Source organism: Heterodontus francisci, chromosome 23, assembly GCF_036365525.1.
Source record: "Heterodontus francisci isolate sHetFra1 chromosome 23, sHetFra1.hap1, whole genome shotgun sequence".
Taxonomy (NCBI): domain Eukaryota; kingdom Metazoa; phylum Chordata; class Chondrichthyes; order Heterodontiformes; family Heterodontidae; genus Heterodontus; species Heterodontus francisci.
Window position 1 is genome coordinate 17,504,861 of NC_090393.1, and position 14,639 is coordinate 17,519,499.

Genomic DNA, 14,639 nt, shown 5'->3' on the forward strand with positions numbered 1-14,639 from the left:
CCTCCCACTCTGTGCTGAAGGATCTGACATTCACTCAATGCCTCCTGAAGTGACATAGTTGAGATTTTGAATGTAGTGTGTTGGGGTTTCTGGAAATGAACGAGCCCCTTACCACTCTGAAACACTTATCTGTTTGGAATAACAGAAATCTTGGTTGTCCCTTGGTATATTGCAAATGATGCTCCCACAAGAACCGAAGGTAAACAGACAGACTGAATCTTTTGCACATCTCATAACAAATGGTCACACAGCATTATTAAATGTGTCAGCTTCCCCGATGGCAAAAGAATGGATGACAAAAAGGATGCAGAGTAGGGGATAATAATCACTTTATTTTTCAAAAGAAAAATTTTGATGAATGAATTTTTACATATAGTTGCATATTAAGTGGGGAGTAAAAAAATATTTAGTTCTGATATAATAAACAAAAAAGGGAAACTTGAGTGGTTTATAAAAGTTATCAGAATCTACCTCTGGTTTTTCTTTTGTACTTTTTTTGCTAAACTTTCTCACGAGCAATATAAGTTGTTAAAAGCAGCTTTGTTAAATGTAGGCAAGACTAAGTTAATCTAATTGAATTTTTTGAGGAAGTCTTTATTGACATAAACAAAGGATATGATTTATATGCAGTTTCAGAGGGCATTCAATAAAGTCCCACACAAAAGATTAAGGGCAAAAATAAGAGTTTATGGAATTGGAGGTAGCCTTTTGACGGGTTGGATATTGGTTGGAAGGTAGAAGACAGAGAGTAGGGATAAAAGGTGTGAAGTCAGATTGGTAGGACGTGACAAGTAGTGTTCCCCAAGTGTTCTGGGGCCTCAACCTTTCACCAAATTTATTAATGACTTGGATGATGGTGTGCACTACCATAATGACCAGTTGCTATAGCAGCATGGCAACAGGTGCCAGCATCAAAAAGAACAACTCAGAGCATCACTTGGCAGCTTCACTTGCAGCACTTGTGGCAGAAACTGCCTCTCAAGCGATGGCCTTCACAGCCATCAGCAAAGGTGCACTAAGAGAAGACTCCCCACCTAAAAGGGTTGTGTCCATCACCTTTCATAGATGGAAGAATGCCAACCAACAGTTTACAATACTTCCAAGTTTTGTGTCATCTGCAAATTTTAAAATTGTGCCCTGTACACCGAAGTCTAGGTCATTAATATATATCAAGAAAAGCAGGGAGCCCAACATCGACTCCTGGGGAATCTCACTATACAGAGCTGTTATCCAAGTTTGCAGATTACACAAAATTAGGAGGGGCAGTCAGGAGTACAGTTGAGAGCAGCAAATTGAATGTTAGTGGCCAAAACTATGGCAGAAGGAGTTTAATGTGGGCAATTGTGAGGTCATACATTTTGAAGATAAATCAGAGCATTTCTACAAGGTGAAAATTGACGACATGCAAAGAAACAAAGATAGACAAATGATTTAGAGCTAATAGACAGTTACAGGAAAAATCAAAAAAGCTGATATTTGTTGCCCTTTATCTCAAGCAGGGTAAAAAATGGAGGTCGTTATCCTTCAGTTGTAGAGAATGTCAGATCCCAACAATTGCACAAACTTTTCCTCTTCCCATATACCTTTCCCCGCCCCTCCCCCCTCGCGCCCCCTTTCCCCGCCCCTCTCCCCTCGCGCCCCCTTTCCCCGCCCCTCTCCCCTCGGGCTCCCTTTCCGCGCCCCCTTTCCTCGCCCCTCCCCCCTCGCGCCCCCTTTCCCCGCCCCTCCCCCCTCGCGCCCCCTTTCCCCGCCCCTCTCCCCTCGGGCTCCCTTTCCGCGCCCCCTTTCCTCGCCCCTCCCCCCTCCTTTCCCCGCCCCTCCCCCCTCGCGCCCCCTTTCCCCTCTCCTCCCCCCGCCCCTCCTCCCTCGCGCCCCCTTTCCCCGCCCCTCTCCTCTCCTCCCCCCGCCCCTCCCCCCTCGCGCCCCCTTTCCCCGCCCCTCCCCTCTTTCGCCCCCTTTCCCCGCCCCTCCCCTCTTTCGCCCCCTTTCCCCGCCCCTCCCCCTCTTTTGCCCCTTTTCCCGCCCCTCCCCCTCTTTCGCCCCCTTTCCCCGCCCCTCCCCCTCTTTTGCCCCTTTCCCCGTCCCTCCCCCTCTTTTGCCCCTTTCCTCTCCCCTCTTTCGCCCCCTTTCCCCGCCCCTCCCCCTCTTTTGCCCCCTTTCCCCGCCCCTCCCCCTCTTTTGCCCCCTTTCCCCGCCCCTCCCCCTCTTTTGCCCCTTTTCCCGCCCCTCCCCCTCTTTCGCCCCCTTTCCCGCCCCTCCCCCTCTTTCGCCCCCTTTCCCGCCCCTCCCCCTCTTTCGCCCCCTTTCCCGCCCCTCCCCCTCTTTCGCCCCCTTTCCCGCCCCTCCCCCTCTTTCGCCCCCTTTCCCCGCCCCTCCCCCTCTTTTGCCCCTTTTCCCGCCCCTCCCCCTCTTTCGCCCCCTTTCCCCGCCCCTCCCCCTCTTTCGCCCCCTTTCCCCGCCCCTCCCCCTCTTTCGCCCCCTTTCCCCGCCCCTCCCCCTCTGTCGCCCCTTTCCCCGCCCCTCCCCCTCTGTCGCCCCTTTCACCGCCCCTCCCCCTCTGTCGCCCCTTTCCCCGCCCCTCCCCCTCTGTCGCCCCTTTCCCCGCCCCTCCCCCTCTGTCGCCCCTTTCCCCGCCCCTCTCCCCTCTTTCGCTCGACCATCGCACTCACCCGGCGCGCGCTGGCTCAGCCCCGCCTCCCATCCGTTTTTGAGTCGCACGTTTTTAACGGTCTGGGGAGGGGACTTGGAGTTTCGTGAACCTGGTAGCATTCCGCATCCTCCGGCCTCAGCCTCTCCCGCATTCACCTGCCGAGCTACCCCTTGCTTATCTTTCTTATGGCCCTGGTTACGGTGCAGCGTTCTCCGACCCCGAGCGTCTCTTCCAGCCCCAGTGTCTCGGTGAGTCTGCTCTGGTAGTCAGCAGTCCTGGCTGACAGCCTCCTGAGGCCGATGCGACCCGCTGGGAATTGCCGGCGTTACGAATGGCTCCAGGGCGATGTGCCGGGTCTCTATGGGACATGTTTATTATACCTGAAAGCAGAAATATTTACAATACAGGTGTTATATTGGGCAAAATATAGATCTGTTAAAACAGAATTGAATATTTGCCAAAATCAGAGACGAGCCCATTCCCTCTTTGCCTTTATCGCAGATCGTATTTAATCATATTTATGTTAAGTGTCAAGATATGTGCCTGTGATTATTCAATTTCAATTGTTTTTGCAATAATCCTGTTAACCGTAACATTGAGAAAGGAAATGCACGAGTAATTGATCCAGGATCCACTGAAATAGAGAAATGTGCGATCACCAGACTTTGCACTATTTAACAATTATTTTGCATTCTCTACTGATTATTAATATTCTGCGATCCTAATATTCCTATAAACAAAGGCGATGTATGGTTGCTTTGTTTTGATTTGAATAGTTCCTTTTTTTGTTTTCAAATGTTTCATCAAAAATACTGATTGAAAACCCTGATACTGTTATGTGGCTAACGAAGATTCTTGATACATTATGGAGACCTTAAAATTAAAGAAGGCTGACATAATTGGCAAATAGTCCTTTTTCCAGGGTGGATTATCTGGTTTTCTAGTGTTTAATGACTCCTCTTTAACATGAACAGTTCTATTAATGTTCTGCTGTAACTCAGTGATGGACAGACATTGCTTGCTAATCCAATACCTTCTTTTGAGTTATTTTCATTGCCAAATTTAAGGTTATAAAGGAATTGGTGCAAATTGTCTAATATAAATTGGCCTTCTGTCCTGTCAAAGAATTATTAATTACTTAATAAATTTGGAATGATTGTGCTGCAATCATTCACCTTTGCTGTTGGTATCATCAATAAAAGAACATACTGATTCTGGGTATTCATCTGATTTACTCTTGGACACAGTAAGGCCAATTTTAACTACCTCCATCCACCTGGCATACATGCCCTAAAAATGGCATCTAATCACTTACCAACATGTTTCCACTGGTGCTCCAGCACTGCACTTTTATTCTAGTATTGAGCATCCTAAACCGAGGAGGCCGCTTAAAACACTCTGATATTTTTAATCAGGGCCCAAAAAAGTTCTCTGGTCAGGCACAGCTTCTCTCTCCCTGTTCTGGATGATTTCCTGCTCTCCTGAACTGGCACGCTGCTTTGGACAACTATTTTGGCACATGCAGCTCCCTGGCTGTGTGGAAATGAGGCCTAAGCTTAAAAATGGCACAGCCTCATGTGAGTACAGCAGGTGGATGGCATGCAAACTCTGCTCAATGACCACCCATGGTGCATCAATAGTTAAAATTAGCTCCAATATAAACTTAAGTGCACTCCATGCAATTCAGTTTGTGTATAAAATAAAAATAATATAGTCTAAAGTCATTTCAAAGTTGTACGGTGCTCTTGTGGTTGATATGACAATTATGGTGATATCTGAATTTAGATTACTACCTTGGAATTGCTCCCAACCAACTGTTTGTTCATTCTGTGTGTGGTACATGCACAGGCCAGGAAGAGCAAAAACCCTTTGCTTTGATTACTTAAGATAGTAACGGTAATCTTTGACTCTCAGGAATACATCCTCAGAGATTACATTACTGTAAATAGCATTTAATCTGTAGAACACAACAGAGTTTCACACCAGTGTCTCAACAGGTTACTGGGGCTGAATGGTTTGGTAAACTGTTTCATAAAAAATATCAATAGGAAATGCACATATTGCATGAACAGATTATGCTCTAATTACTGCAGCCGCGCAGGATCAGGATTGCATTTTTAACCATTTCTTTTTTCATATGCTACCTACTCCCTGTAGGTATCCCATGTATATGTTTGTTATACATAATTTGTGTAATATTTAATTCTAAGAGCATTAAGATAACCACATAAGGCACAATTCAACATGGTGGCTCCTCATCAGAGCCCTTTCCTATCCTGAGTGGCGTGAAACAGGGCTGTGTTCTCGCACCCACACTTTTAGGGATTTTCTTCTTCCTGCTGCTTTCACATGCGTTCAAGTCCTCTGAAGAAGGAATTTTCCTCCACACAAGATCAGGGGGCAGGTTGTTGAACCTTGCCCGTCTAAGAGTGAAGTCCAAAGTACGGAAAGTCCTCATCAGGGAACTGCTCCTTGCTGACGATGCTGCTTTAACATCTCACACTGAAGAGTGCCTGCAGAGTCTCATCGACAGGTTTGCGGCTGCCTGCAATGATGTTGGCCTAACCATCAGCCTCAAGAAAACGAACATCATGGGGCAGGACGTCAGAAATGCTCCATCCATCAATATCGGCGACCGCGCTCTGGAAGTGGTTCAAGAGTTCACCTACCTAGGCTCAACTATCACCAGTAACCTGTCTCTCAATGCAGAAATCAACAAGCGGATGGGAAAGGCTTCCACTGCTATGTCCAGACTGGCCAAGAGAGTGTGGGAAAATGGCGCACTGACACGGAACACAAAAGTCCGAGTGTATCAGGCCTGTGTCCTCAGTACCTTGCTCTGTGGCAGCGAGGCCTGGACAACGTATGTCAGCCAAGAGCGACGTCTCAATTCATTCCATCTTCGCTGCCTCCGGAGAATACTTGGCATCAGCTGGCAGGACCGTATCTCCAACACAGAAGTCCTCGAGGCGGCCAACATCCCCAGCTTATACACACTACTGAGTCAGCGGCGCTTGAGATGGCTTGGCCATGTGAGCCGCATGGAAGATGGCAGGATCCCCAAAGACACATTGTCCAGAGAGCTCGCCACTGGTATCAGACCCACCAGCCGTCCATGTCTCCGCTTTAAAGACGTCTGCAAACGCGACATGAAATCCTGTGACATTGATCACAAGTCGTGGGAGTCAGTTGCCAGCGTTCACCAGAGCTGGCGGACAGCCATAAAGATGGGGCTAAAATGTGGCGAGTCGAAGAGACTTAGTAGTTGGCAGGAAAAAAGACAGAGGCGCAAGGGGAGAGCCAACTGTGCAACAGCCCCGACAAACAAATTTCTCTGCAGCACCTGTGAAAGAGCCTGTCACTCTAGAATTGGCCTTTATAGCCACTCCAGGTGCTGCTTCACAAACCACTGACCACCTCCAGGCGCGTATCCATTGTGTCTCGAGATAAGGAGGCCAAAGAAGAAGATTAAGATAACCTTTGTACATCCAGTAGAAACTTTTTGTAGTAATTAGTTATTGAAGAATGAGAGGTGATCTAACTGAGACATACAAAATTCTGAAAGGGCTTGATCGGGTAGAAGCTGAGAGATTGTTCCCACTGGTTAGGGAATCTAGAACACGGGGACACAGTCTCAAGGTAAGGGGTCAATCATTCAGGACTGAGATAAGGAGAATTTATTTCACTCAAAGTGTTGTGAATCTTTGGAATTCTCTACCTGAGAGGGTTGTGGCTGCTCCATCATTGTAGAGTAATCAGTTCAACCATGGCGGAGCAGGCTCAAAGGGCCGAGTGGCCCACTCCTGCTCCTAATTCATATGTTTCTGTATTCTTGAATATGTTTAAGGCTGGGATAGACAGATTTTTGGTCTTGCAGGGAGTCAAGGGATATGGGGAGCAGGCAGGAAAGTGGAATTGAAGCCCAAGATCAGCCATGATTGTATTGAATGGTGGAGCAGGCTCGATGGGCCATATGGTCTATTTCTCCTATTTCTTGTGTGTTCTTATGTGGTGTATTTAGAGGGACTGGAAAGTCTAGGGGGAATGCTTTGTATGCCAATTTTTCCTCTTTATGGAAGAAAATATTTTTGGTGCGTACACTGTCTTGTGACTAGTAAATCTTTTCCCCTTAATTGCTTAAGTATTTTTTTCCTGATAGATTTTTTTTTTGTTAATTGTGCAATATGACAACCTCCCCAATTTCATATCAAGCAGAACCTTAACAAAAAATGCCCAATCATAAAGCAACAATAAAATCCTAAGAGACTTCCCCAATGTCCTCAGAACAAATACATTTGATCATAAAACAAATGCTAAGCTAAATCTCAAACTTATACATAAACTATCACCACCTCCCTCGCTTTCCACAAACAATAGTTTGTCTCTGAATTCAAGTTTTTTTTTATTCGTAGCACAGGGCATTAATCTAACCTCTTCTGTTGTGTTTAACAGTTGCATGATAAATGAAACAGTCTGATATACCTTTTACAACCCACCAATTTTGGACACAGTGTATATGGCGTCACATGGGTTATATATACAGACCTGAAACATTAACTTTTGTTTTTCTCTCCACAGATGCCAGACCTGCTGAGCATTTCCAGCACTTTGTTTTTATTCCATATATAAGCCATTTCTGCAGCCTTCCACTGTGTTAAAAAAAAAAAATGTGAATCAGGCTTAAGAGTTATTCCAATAGTTGCATATTTAGAGTGGCTCTTAGTAAGAGAACTAAACCTGCACTTTGTAGTTGAATTTATAATGCATTAGAGGCTGTGGCAAAGCATTCCACATGCATTTTAATATGAAGCATGAATAGTGACATGGTTCATTTTTGTAATAAATACACTACTATTTTAGCAAATATTGTAACGAATTATGCCTGATTCACATTTTGTAACATAGTGGAAAGCTGAAGAAGAGGTTTAGATATGAGCTGGCCTTTATCAGGTGGACAGAGATTCTTTTATACAATTCCTGACCTCGATTTGATTGAGTTTAGCTTCCTAATGTTTTACAATGGGAAATGAAAGATTTCCTAATACAAAAGCAAAATACTGCGGATGCTGGAAATCTGAAATTTAAAATGGAAAATGCTGGAAATACTTAACAGGTCAGGCAGCATTGGCCTAGAACGTTAATTTTGTTTCTATCCCTGGTAATGTTTTTGGCTTTTAAACCTTTGATCAGCAAGAAAATGACTGGCAGGGAATTGCCAAATGTTTGTAAATTATTAAGGTATACTTCTTCCTTAGAGAAATCCTTTGTGTCACTTGATTCTCACCCTACCTTCTCCTACTTAAGACATGGGGGTTTCAGGTACTAATGCTGCATGGGTTGAAGCGCTTGCTTGTTTTCAAATTCTGTGCCTGTCTAATTCTGGCAGGAAATGGGCCAGTGAGTGCATCACACGAGCTCACTGTCGGAGATCAATAGCTGAACAGACTGTAATCTGTTATGACTAGTTCTGCAATGAAGTATTATTCATTTATTGTTCTGTCTGTGAAGTAGCCCTTAATTTTTTACTAATACATACCATATAACTTCAGTTAGTTATGCCTTAGTTCCATAGCTAATTTGAATTGCTACATCACCAGGACCGGATGAGATGCATCCAAGGATATTTAGGGAAGTAAAGGTGGAAATTGCAGAGGCACTGGCCATAATCTTCCAGTCCTCTTAAGATACATGTGTGGTGCTAGAGGACTGGAGAATTGCAAATGTTACACCCTTGTTCAAAAAAGAATGCAAGGACAAGCCCAGCAACTACCAGCTAGTCAGTTTTAGCTCAGTGGTGTGAAAGCTTTTAGATAATTTGGGACAAAATAGTCACATGGATAAATGCGGATTAGTTAAGGAAAGCCAGCATAGATTTGTTATGGGCAAATCGTGTTTAACTTGCTTGAGTTTTTTGATGAGTAACAGAGAGGGTTGATGTGATGAACATGGACTTCTAAAAGGCATTTGATAAAATGCCACATAAAAGGCTTGTCAGCAAAGTTAGAATCCATAGACTAAAAGGGACAGTAGCAGCATGGATACAAAATTGGCTGAGTTGACAGGAAATGGAGAGTAGTTTTGAATTGTTTTTTTTTTGGATTGGTGGAAGGGGGTTCCCCAGGGCTCTGTGTTGGGACCCCTGCTTTTTTAGTATGTATATTAATGACCTAGACTTGACTGTACAGGGTACAATTTCAAAAATTTCAGATGACACAACTTGCAAGTATTGTGAACTGTGAGGAGGATAGTGATAAACTTCAAGAGGACATAGGCTGGAGGAATGGGTGGACAGGTGGTAGATGAAATTTAATGCAGAAAATGTGAAGTGATTTGTTTTGGTAGGAAGAACGAGGAGAGGCAATATAAATTTAAGGGTACAATTCTAAAGGGGGTGCAGGAGCAGAGGGACCTGGGGGTATATGTACACAAATCATTGAAGGTTGCAGGGCAAGTTGAGAAAGCGGTTAATGAAGCATATGGATCCTAGGTGTTACAAATAGGGGCATAGAGTACGAGAACAAGGAAGTTATGATAAACCTGCATAAAGCACTGGTTCAGCCTCAACTGGAGTATTATGTCTAGTTCTGGGCACCACGCTTTAGGAAGGATGTTAAGGCATTAGAGAAGGTGCAGAAAAGATTCACGAGAATGGTTCCAGGGATGAGGAAGTTCAGTTACATGGATAGGTTGGAGATGCTGGGGCTGTTCTCCTTGGAGAAGAGAAGATTAAGAGGATATTTGTTGCAGGTGTTCCAAATTATGAGGGGTCTGGACAGAGTAGATAGGAGGAAACTGTTCACATTGGTGGAAGGATCCAGAACCAGACAGGGGACACTGATTTAAGGTGATTGACAAAAGAAGCAATTGTGTCATGAGGAAAATCATTTTACGCAGCGAGTTGTTAGGATCTAGAATGCACTGCCTGAGAGTGTGGTGGAGGCAGATTTAATTGAGGCCTTCAAAAGAGAACTGGATAATTAATTGAAGAGAAAGATTTGCAGGGTTACAGGGAAAAGGCAAAGGAATGGGATTAGGTCAGTTGCTTTTGTAGAGAGCTGGCACAGACCTGACTGGCTGAATGGCCTGCTTCTGTGCTGTAACCATTCTATGAAATTAGTTATAACATTAGTTTTCTGATTCTTGGCGGTTTCAACATTCCATTTACCAAAATTGGCATTCCAAACTGGAGAGTCCAGTTCAAATAAACTCTGCCAGTTGTATAGTAGGTAAAGGACACTACTTCATGTTATATCTACTTGAATGCCAGGAGGAAAGAAGTTCAATTCCTGATCGGTGCTACATTAATTAATCTGGGCATTAGGTGGGACATTACTATCAACTTCTTCATCACTGTTCTAGGAGGTAGAATCAGCCAAGGTTCTCAATCCTGATAACTATTCATTGGCAAGTGGATGTCGAGTAATGACAGAATTGGCATAGGCTTTGACACCATCCTCTTCCAATGCCTTTTCTCTATTGTCTAGCTCACTGGGATAGTACTAGCCATAGCATCTCTTGCAATGGCTTCTCTTCCTGCTCCCATATCATTACTGCCAGTGTCCCCCAAGGATTTGTCTTTGTTTCCCCTCTTGCTCATTAAATGCTACCCTTTGGCGATGACATTTACAGGTATGGGGTCAGCTTCCAAATATACACTGACGACACCCAGCTCTACATCTGCTCCACTTCTTTCAACCCATCCACTGTTTCCGTGTTGTCAGACTGCTGGTCTAATATCTAAACTATGATGAATTGCAGCTTCATCCATTTGAACACTTGGTAAGACTGAAGCCAACATTTCAGCCCTCGCTACAAACTGTACATGTGTCATCGATTCCATCCCCATCCAAATTTACTACCTCAGGCTGAACCAGGTTTACAGTCTTGGCTAAAATAAAAGCAAAATACTGCGGATGCTGGAAATCGGAAATAAAAACAAGAAATGCTGGAAATACTCAGCAGGTCTGGCAGCATTTGTGGAGAGAGAAGCAGAGTTAACGTTTCAGGTCAGTGACCCTTCATCAGAACTGGAGTTCCCTACAGTTTCTATTATCTGTACTCTTGTTTATTTCGCCTTCTCTATCAACTCACACAAGGTTTTGATCTAAAGCCATAACTGCTTTTTTTAATCAAACATCATCCTTGCTGTAACCACCCTAGTCTCTCTCGCTCTCCCCCCCCCCCCACCCCGGTCATCAAATGGAATAAATGACAAAAGTATTATCAGCCTATCACAAGTACTGCACATTTGCTATGAACTGTATTGTAACACATTCTGTTCGAAGTGACAAACTACTGTCGTCTCCAGTGTTATGGTCTAATAAGTTCTGTTAATGGATGTTAAATACCTTGTAGTTGAAGGTAATAGGGTGAACAGGTGTTGATTATATGTACATCTGAGTACAATTAACTAAAGAAGGGCCAGCCAGCAGTGGGTGGTGAGTGGAGAAGTACATTTCTGTGTCAAGCAATAAACAGTCTCCTTGTCTCTGTCTCCTTCACAAACAGGCTTGGAACTTTCTCTGGCATTGGTAGCAGAGGATGGTTGCCTGAAGGTGAAGATTGGAGACTGATTTTCTTTCAGATAGGAGGTTTGAATTGGAGGTTTTTTTTTGAGAAGCCTGTAATTGGAATTTTTTTTTTTTTTTTGAAGAAAGTTGACTGAAACCAGATGTAAGGTGTCGGGATATAGTTTTTCACTGCTGTTTTGTGAAGCCGAACCTTACGATCAATGGAAGAATGAAGTTGATCTATGGACATAGATTAAGTCTTTACCAGAAAGGAAGCAAGTAACAGCCCTTGCACTTCCACTTCCTGCCAGAAGTAAGATCAGGGGCAAAGTGTTCTTGGAGCAAGAGGCTCATCATTTGGACAATCTCTTAAAATTTATGGATGAAATTTATATGAAAGATTGCTTATTGAGTGCCTATGAGGCATAGTCGGACGTCAATAAATTTAGGAAAATGGATGGTTCTTCCATAGAACAATATATTATGGAGTTTAACCGACTATATGCAAGGTTGCAGCGATTCTACTTGGAAATTCCTAAATCAGTACTTGCTTTCAAATTGTTGGATTGTGCTAAGATATCGAACATGGATAGGCTCTTGGTACTAACCGGAGTTAGATTCAAAGAAAGAGATACGCTTTTTGATCAGATGTCTGACGCCCTGAAAAAATCTTTGCGTAAACATTTTTTTCCAGCCGCTTTCATGGTGCAAATCGGCTCTTCGACGGTGACACCGAAGGTGGAGGATACAATGCTCGCAGCGTTTCAAGGCCGTTAAAATATGGGGCCCAAACGTCAGTACGAAAGGACAATCACAAGCAAAGTGAATGAGGGTAGAGACTCTCTTAGCCAGCTATAACAGATGGCAGGAATTGGGCAATTATGGTAGAAGGACGAAACCCAGAAATAATCCAGAGGTGGTCAACAGGTGTTTCCGATGTGACTCAGTATCATTATGCGTTGCATTGTCCATAAAGGAATAACGGGGTTTTTGGGGTGACACATGACGTAGAAGGTGAGGATGCTATTGATCAATCAGAAGGAATTATACAGGTCACGAGAAGCTTTAGTCTGGTAATGTGTTTCCCAGTCGCAGATTCGTTGAATTGCGCAGTGCTAGACAGTAAAGGCCTGCTACCCAACCCAAACCCAACGGGACCAAATGACATGTGTCGGGTTCGGGTCAGGTCACTCTTCCGGGTCCGGCTTTCGGGCTCTGGTTGGTCCGGGTCAGGGGGACACAGCAAGAATTGCATATTGCTCTGCTGATGAGTGTTAAAAGTTTTTTAAAAACCTGCCTGAGCTGGGAGTCCAGGACGTCAAAGAGAGAACCTCTGAGTCTGCGCAGTGAGCGTCTCTCTGACGTCATTGCACTCATGCTGCAGCTTCCTGCAGATTGGGAGTCGGAAGGTAGGTAAAGGGAACATTCTGGTGGTTGTGTCGGGTGTGGGGAAAAAATGGAGGGACTCTGGCCGGGTCGGGCTCAGGTCCGATGTGGTTCTGTTGGATTCTGGTCGGGTTTTTTTTCCGTGACCTGCACAGGCCTTTACTAGACAATGGGTGTGTGTATCTGGTTAAGGGGTTACATGGATTCTTTAAGTAAGGAAGACCAAAGTAAGGTAAAAGAATACGATCGTTCTACCTGTTTCAGGTTTGGGGGTGACAACACATTGAAATCACTAAAATGAGTGGTAATTATGTGTTAAATAACAGGGGTATACCATACTATTAGTACAGATGTAGTATCCAGTGAAATACCTTTGCTGTTAAGTAAACTGTCTATGAAAAAGGCTCAGATGAAATTGGATATGGAACATGATGAGGCGATTGTCTTTGGAAAATCTGTAGCTTTGCAGTTTACACAGTCGGAACATTATTATATTCCTTTAGCAAGACCTAACATCTCTAAGCAGGATGTTAAAGAGGTAGTAATGGCACTCGGGGGTAGGGATTTAAAGGAGAAAAGGCAAATTATTTCAAAACTACATCGACAGTTTGCATATTCATCTTGTCATAAGTTAAAAGATGTAGGGATAATAGATGATGACTACACTAAACTTATCAAGGAAATCAGTTTTTTAAAAAAAGATATCTATAAAATAAAAAAACAGGAGGATGCCATCACGACCCATAGTGGATATTTTTCCTCAAATATACTGTATTCAAAAAAATCTGTTTTAAAAAAAAAAATACAGAACAGCACAGTTCAAAACAGCACCAAGTTGACATTCCAAAAAGTGCAAAGGACATCAGTTTTCTTCAATACAGGAGTGAGTTGCCTCACAACCCTTCCATCCATTTTACATGCCATGTACATTTTGCAGCAAACCCATATTTGGTGTATACAGCCCGAGGGGTTTCCCATGGGTCCAGCCCCTCAGTTCACTATGGTGGGAGGACCTTACACAGTAAAGGCCTGCTACCCGATGCAAACCCGACGACATGTGTCTGGGTCGGGTCGGGTTGCACTTCTGGGTCAAGCATTCAGTCTCAGCGTGTCCAACCCGGCCCGACCCATCACAGGTAAGTGGCTCCAATGTTAATTTTTGGACTAGAAAGATGGTTTCATTACAGTTATTTTAAGCTTGTGCAGATCAGCAACAAAGTGAAAAACTGAAGGTAAGTTAACTGATGATCGGGTTGGGTTGGGCGCAGGTCAAAATGGAAGGACTCTGGCTTGATCGGCCTCTGGTCGGATGTGGTTCTGGCGGGCTCGGGTCAGGTTTTTTTTTGTAGATCCGAGCAGGCCTTTATCACACAGTGGTCTTTCCCCAATGATCCTTTGCAGTGGCTGACCCAAGCTTTAGTGTGTTCCTCAGCACGTAGTCCTAGACCTTGGAATGTGCCAGTCTGCAACACTTGGTTGTGGACAACGCTTTGCGCTGGAAGCAAGTTTCGGGCATACCAAGAGTGTCTTTCACCGAATTGATGGTTCTCCAGCAGCAGTTGATGTTTATCTCCGTGTGATTCCCTGGGAACAGCCTGTAGAGCACAGACTCCTGTGTTACAGAGCTGCTTGGGATGATCCTCGACAAAAATCACTGCATCTCTTTCCATACCTGCTTTGCAAAGACACATTCCAGAAGGAGGTGTGCAACAGTCTCTTTCCCACCACAGCCAACCCGGGGGCAGCGTGCGGAGGCGGTGAGACTCGGGCCTGCAGGAAAGATCTGAGTGGGAGGGCCCTTCTCACCTCCAGCCAAGCTACAGCTTGGTGCTTGTTTGAAAGTTCTGGCAATGAGTTCCACCCATTTATACTAATCCTACATTAATCCCATATTCCCTACCACCTACCTACACTAGGAGCAATTTACAATGGCCAATTTACCTATCACCTGCAAGTCTTTGACTGTGGGAGGAAACCGGAGCACCGGGCGGAAACCCACGCGGTCACAGGGAGAACTTGCAAACTCCGCACAGGCAGTACCCAGAATCGAACCCAGGTCTCTGGACCACTACGCCACTGTGCCGCCCAGAGGA

The 14,639-nt window shown here is 44.5% G+C and overlaps 1 protein-coding gene across 2 annotated transcripts in view; it reads left to right on the top strand.

Annotated features, from left to right (window-relative positions):
• The first annotated feature begins 2,742 nt into the window (after window positions 1-2,742).
• LOC137382609 (protein phosphatase Slingshot homolog 1-like) overlaps window positions 2,743-14,639 on the top strand; it is a 145,197-nt gene continuing 133,300 nt past the window's right edge. For both annotated transcript variants that reach the window (XM_068054779.1, XM_068054780.1), the window contains exon 1: window positions 2,743-2,898. In XM_068054779.1, coding sequence (XP_067910880.1) covers window positions 2,836-2,898 — 63 coding nt within the window. In that variant the 5' untranslated portion in view covers window positions 2,743-2,835. The remainder of the gene's footprint in view (window positions 2,899-14,639) is intronic.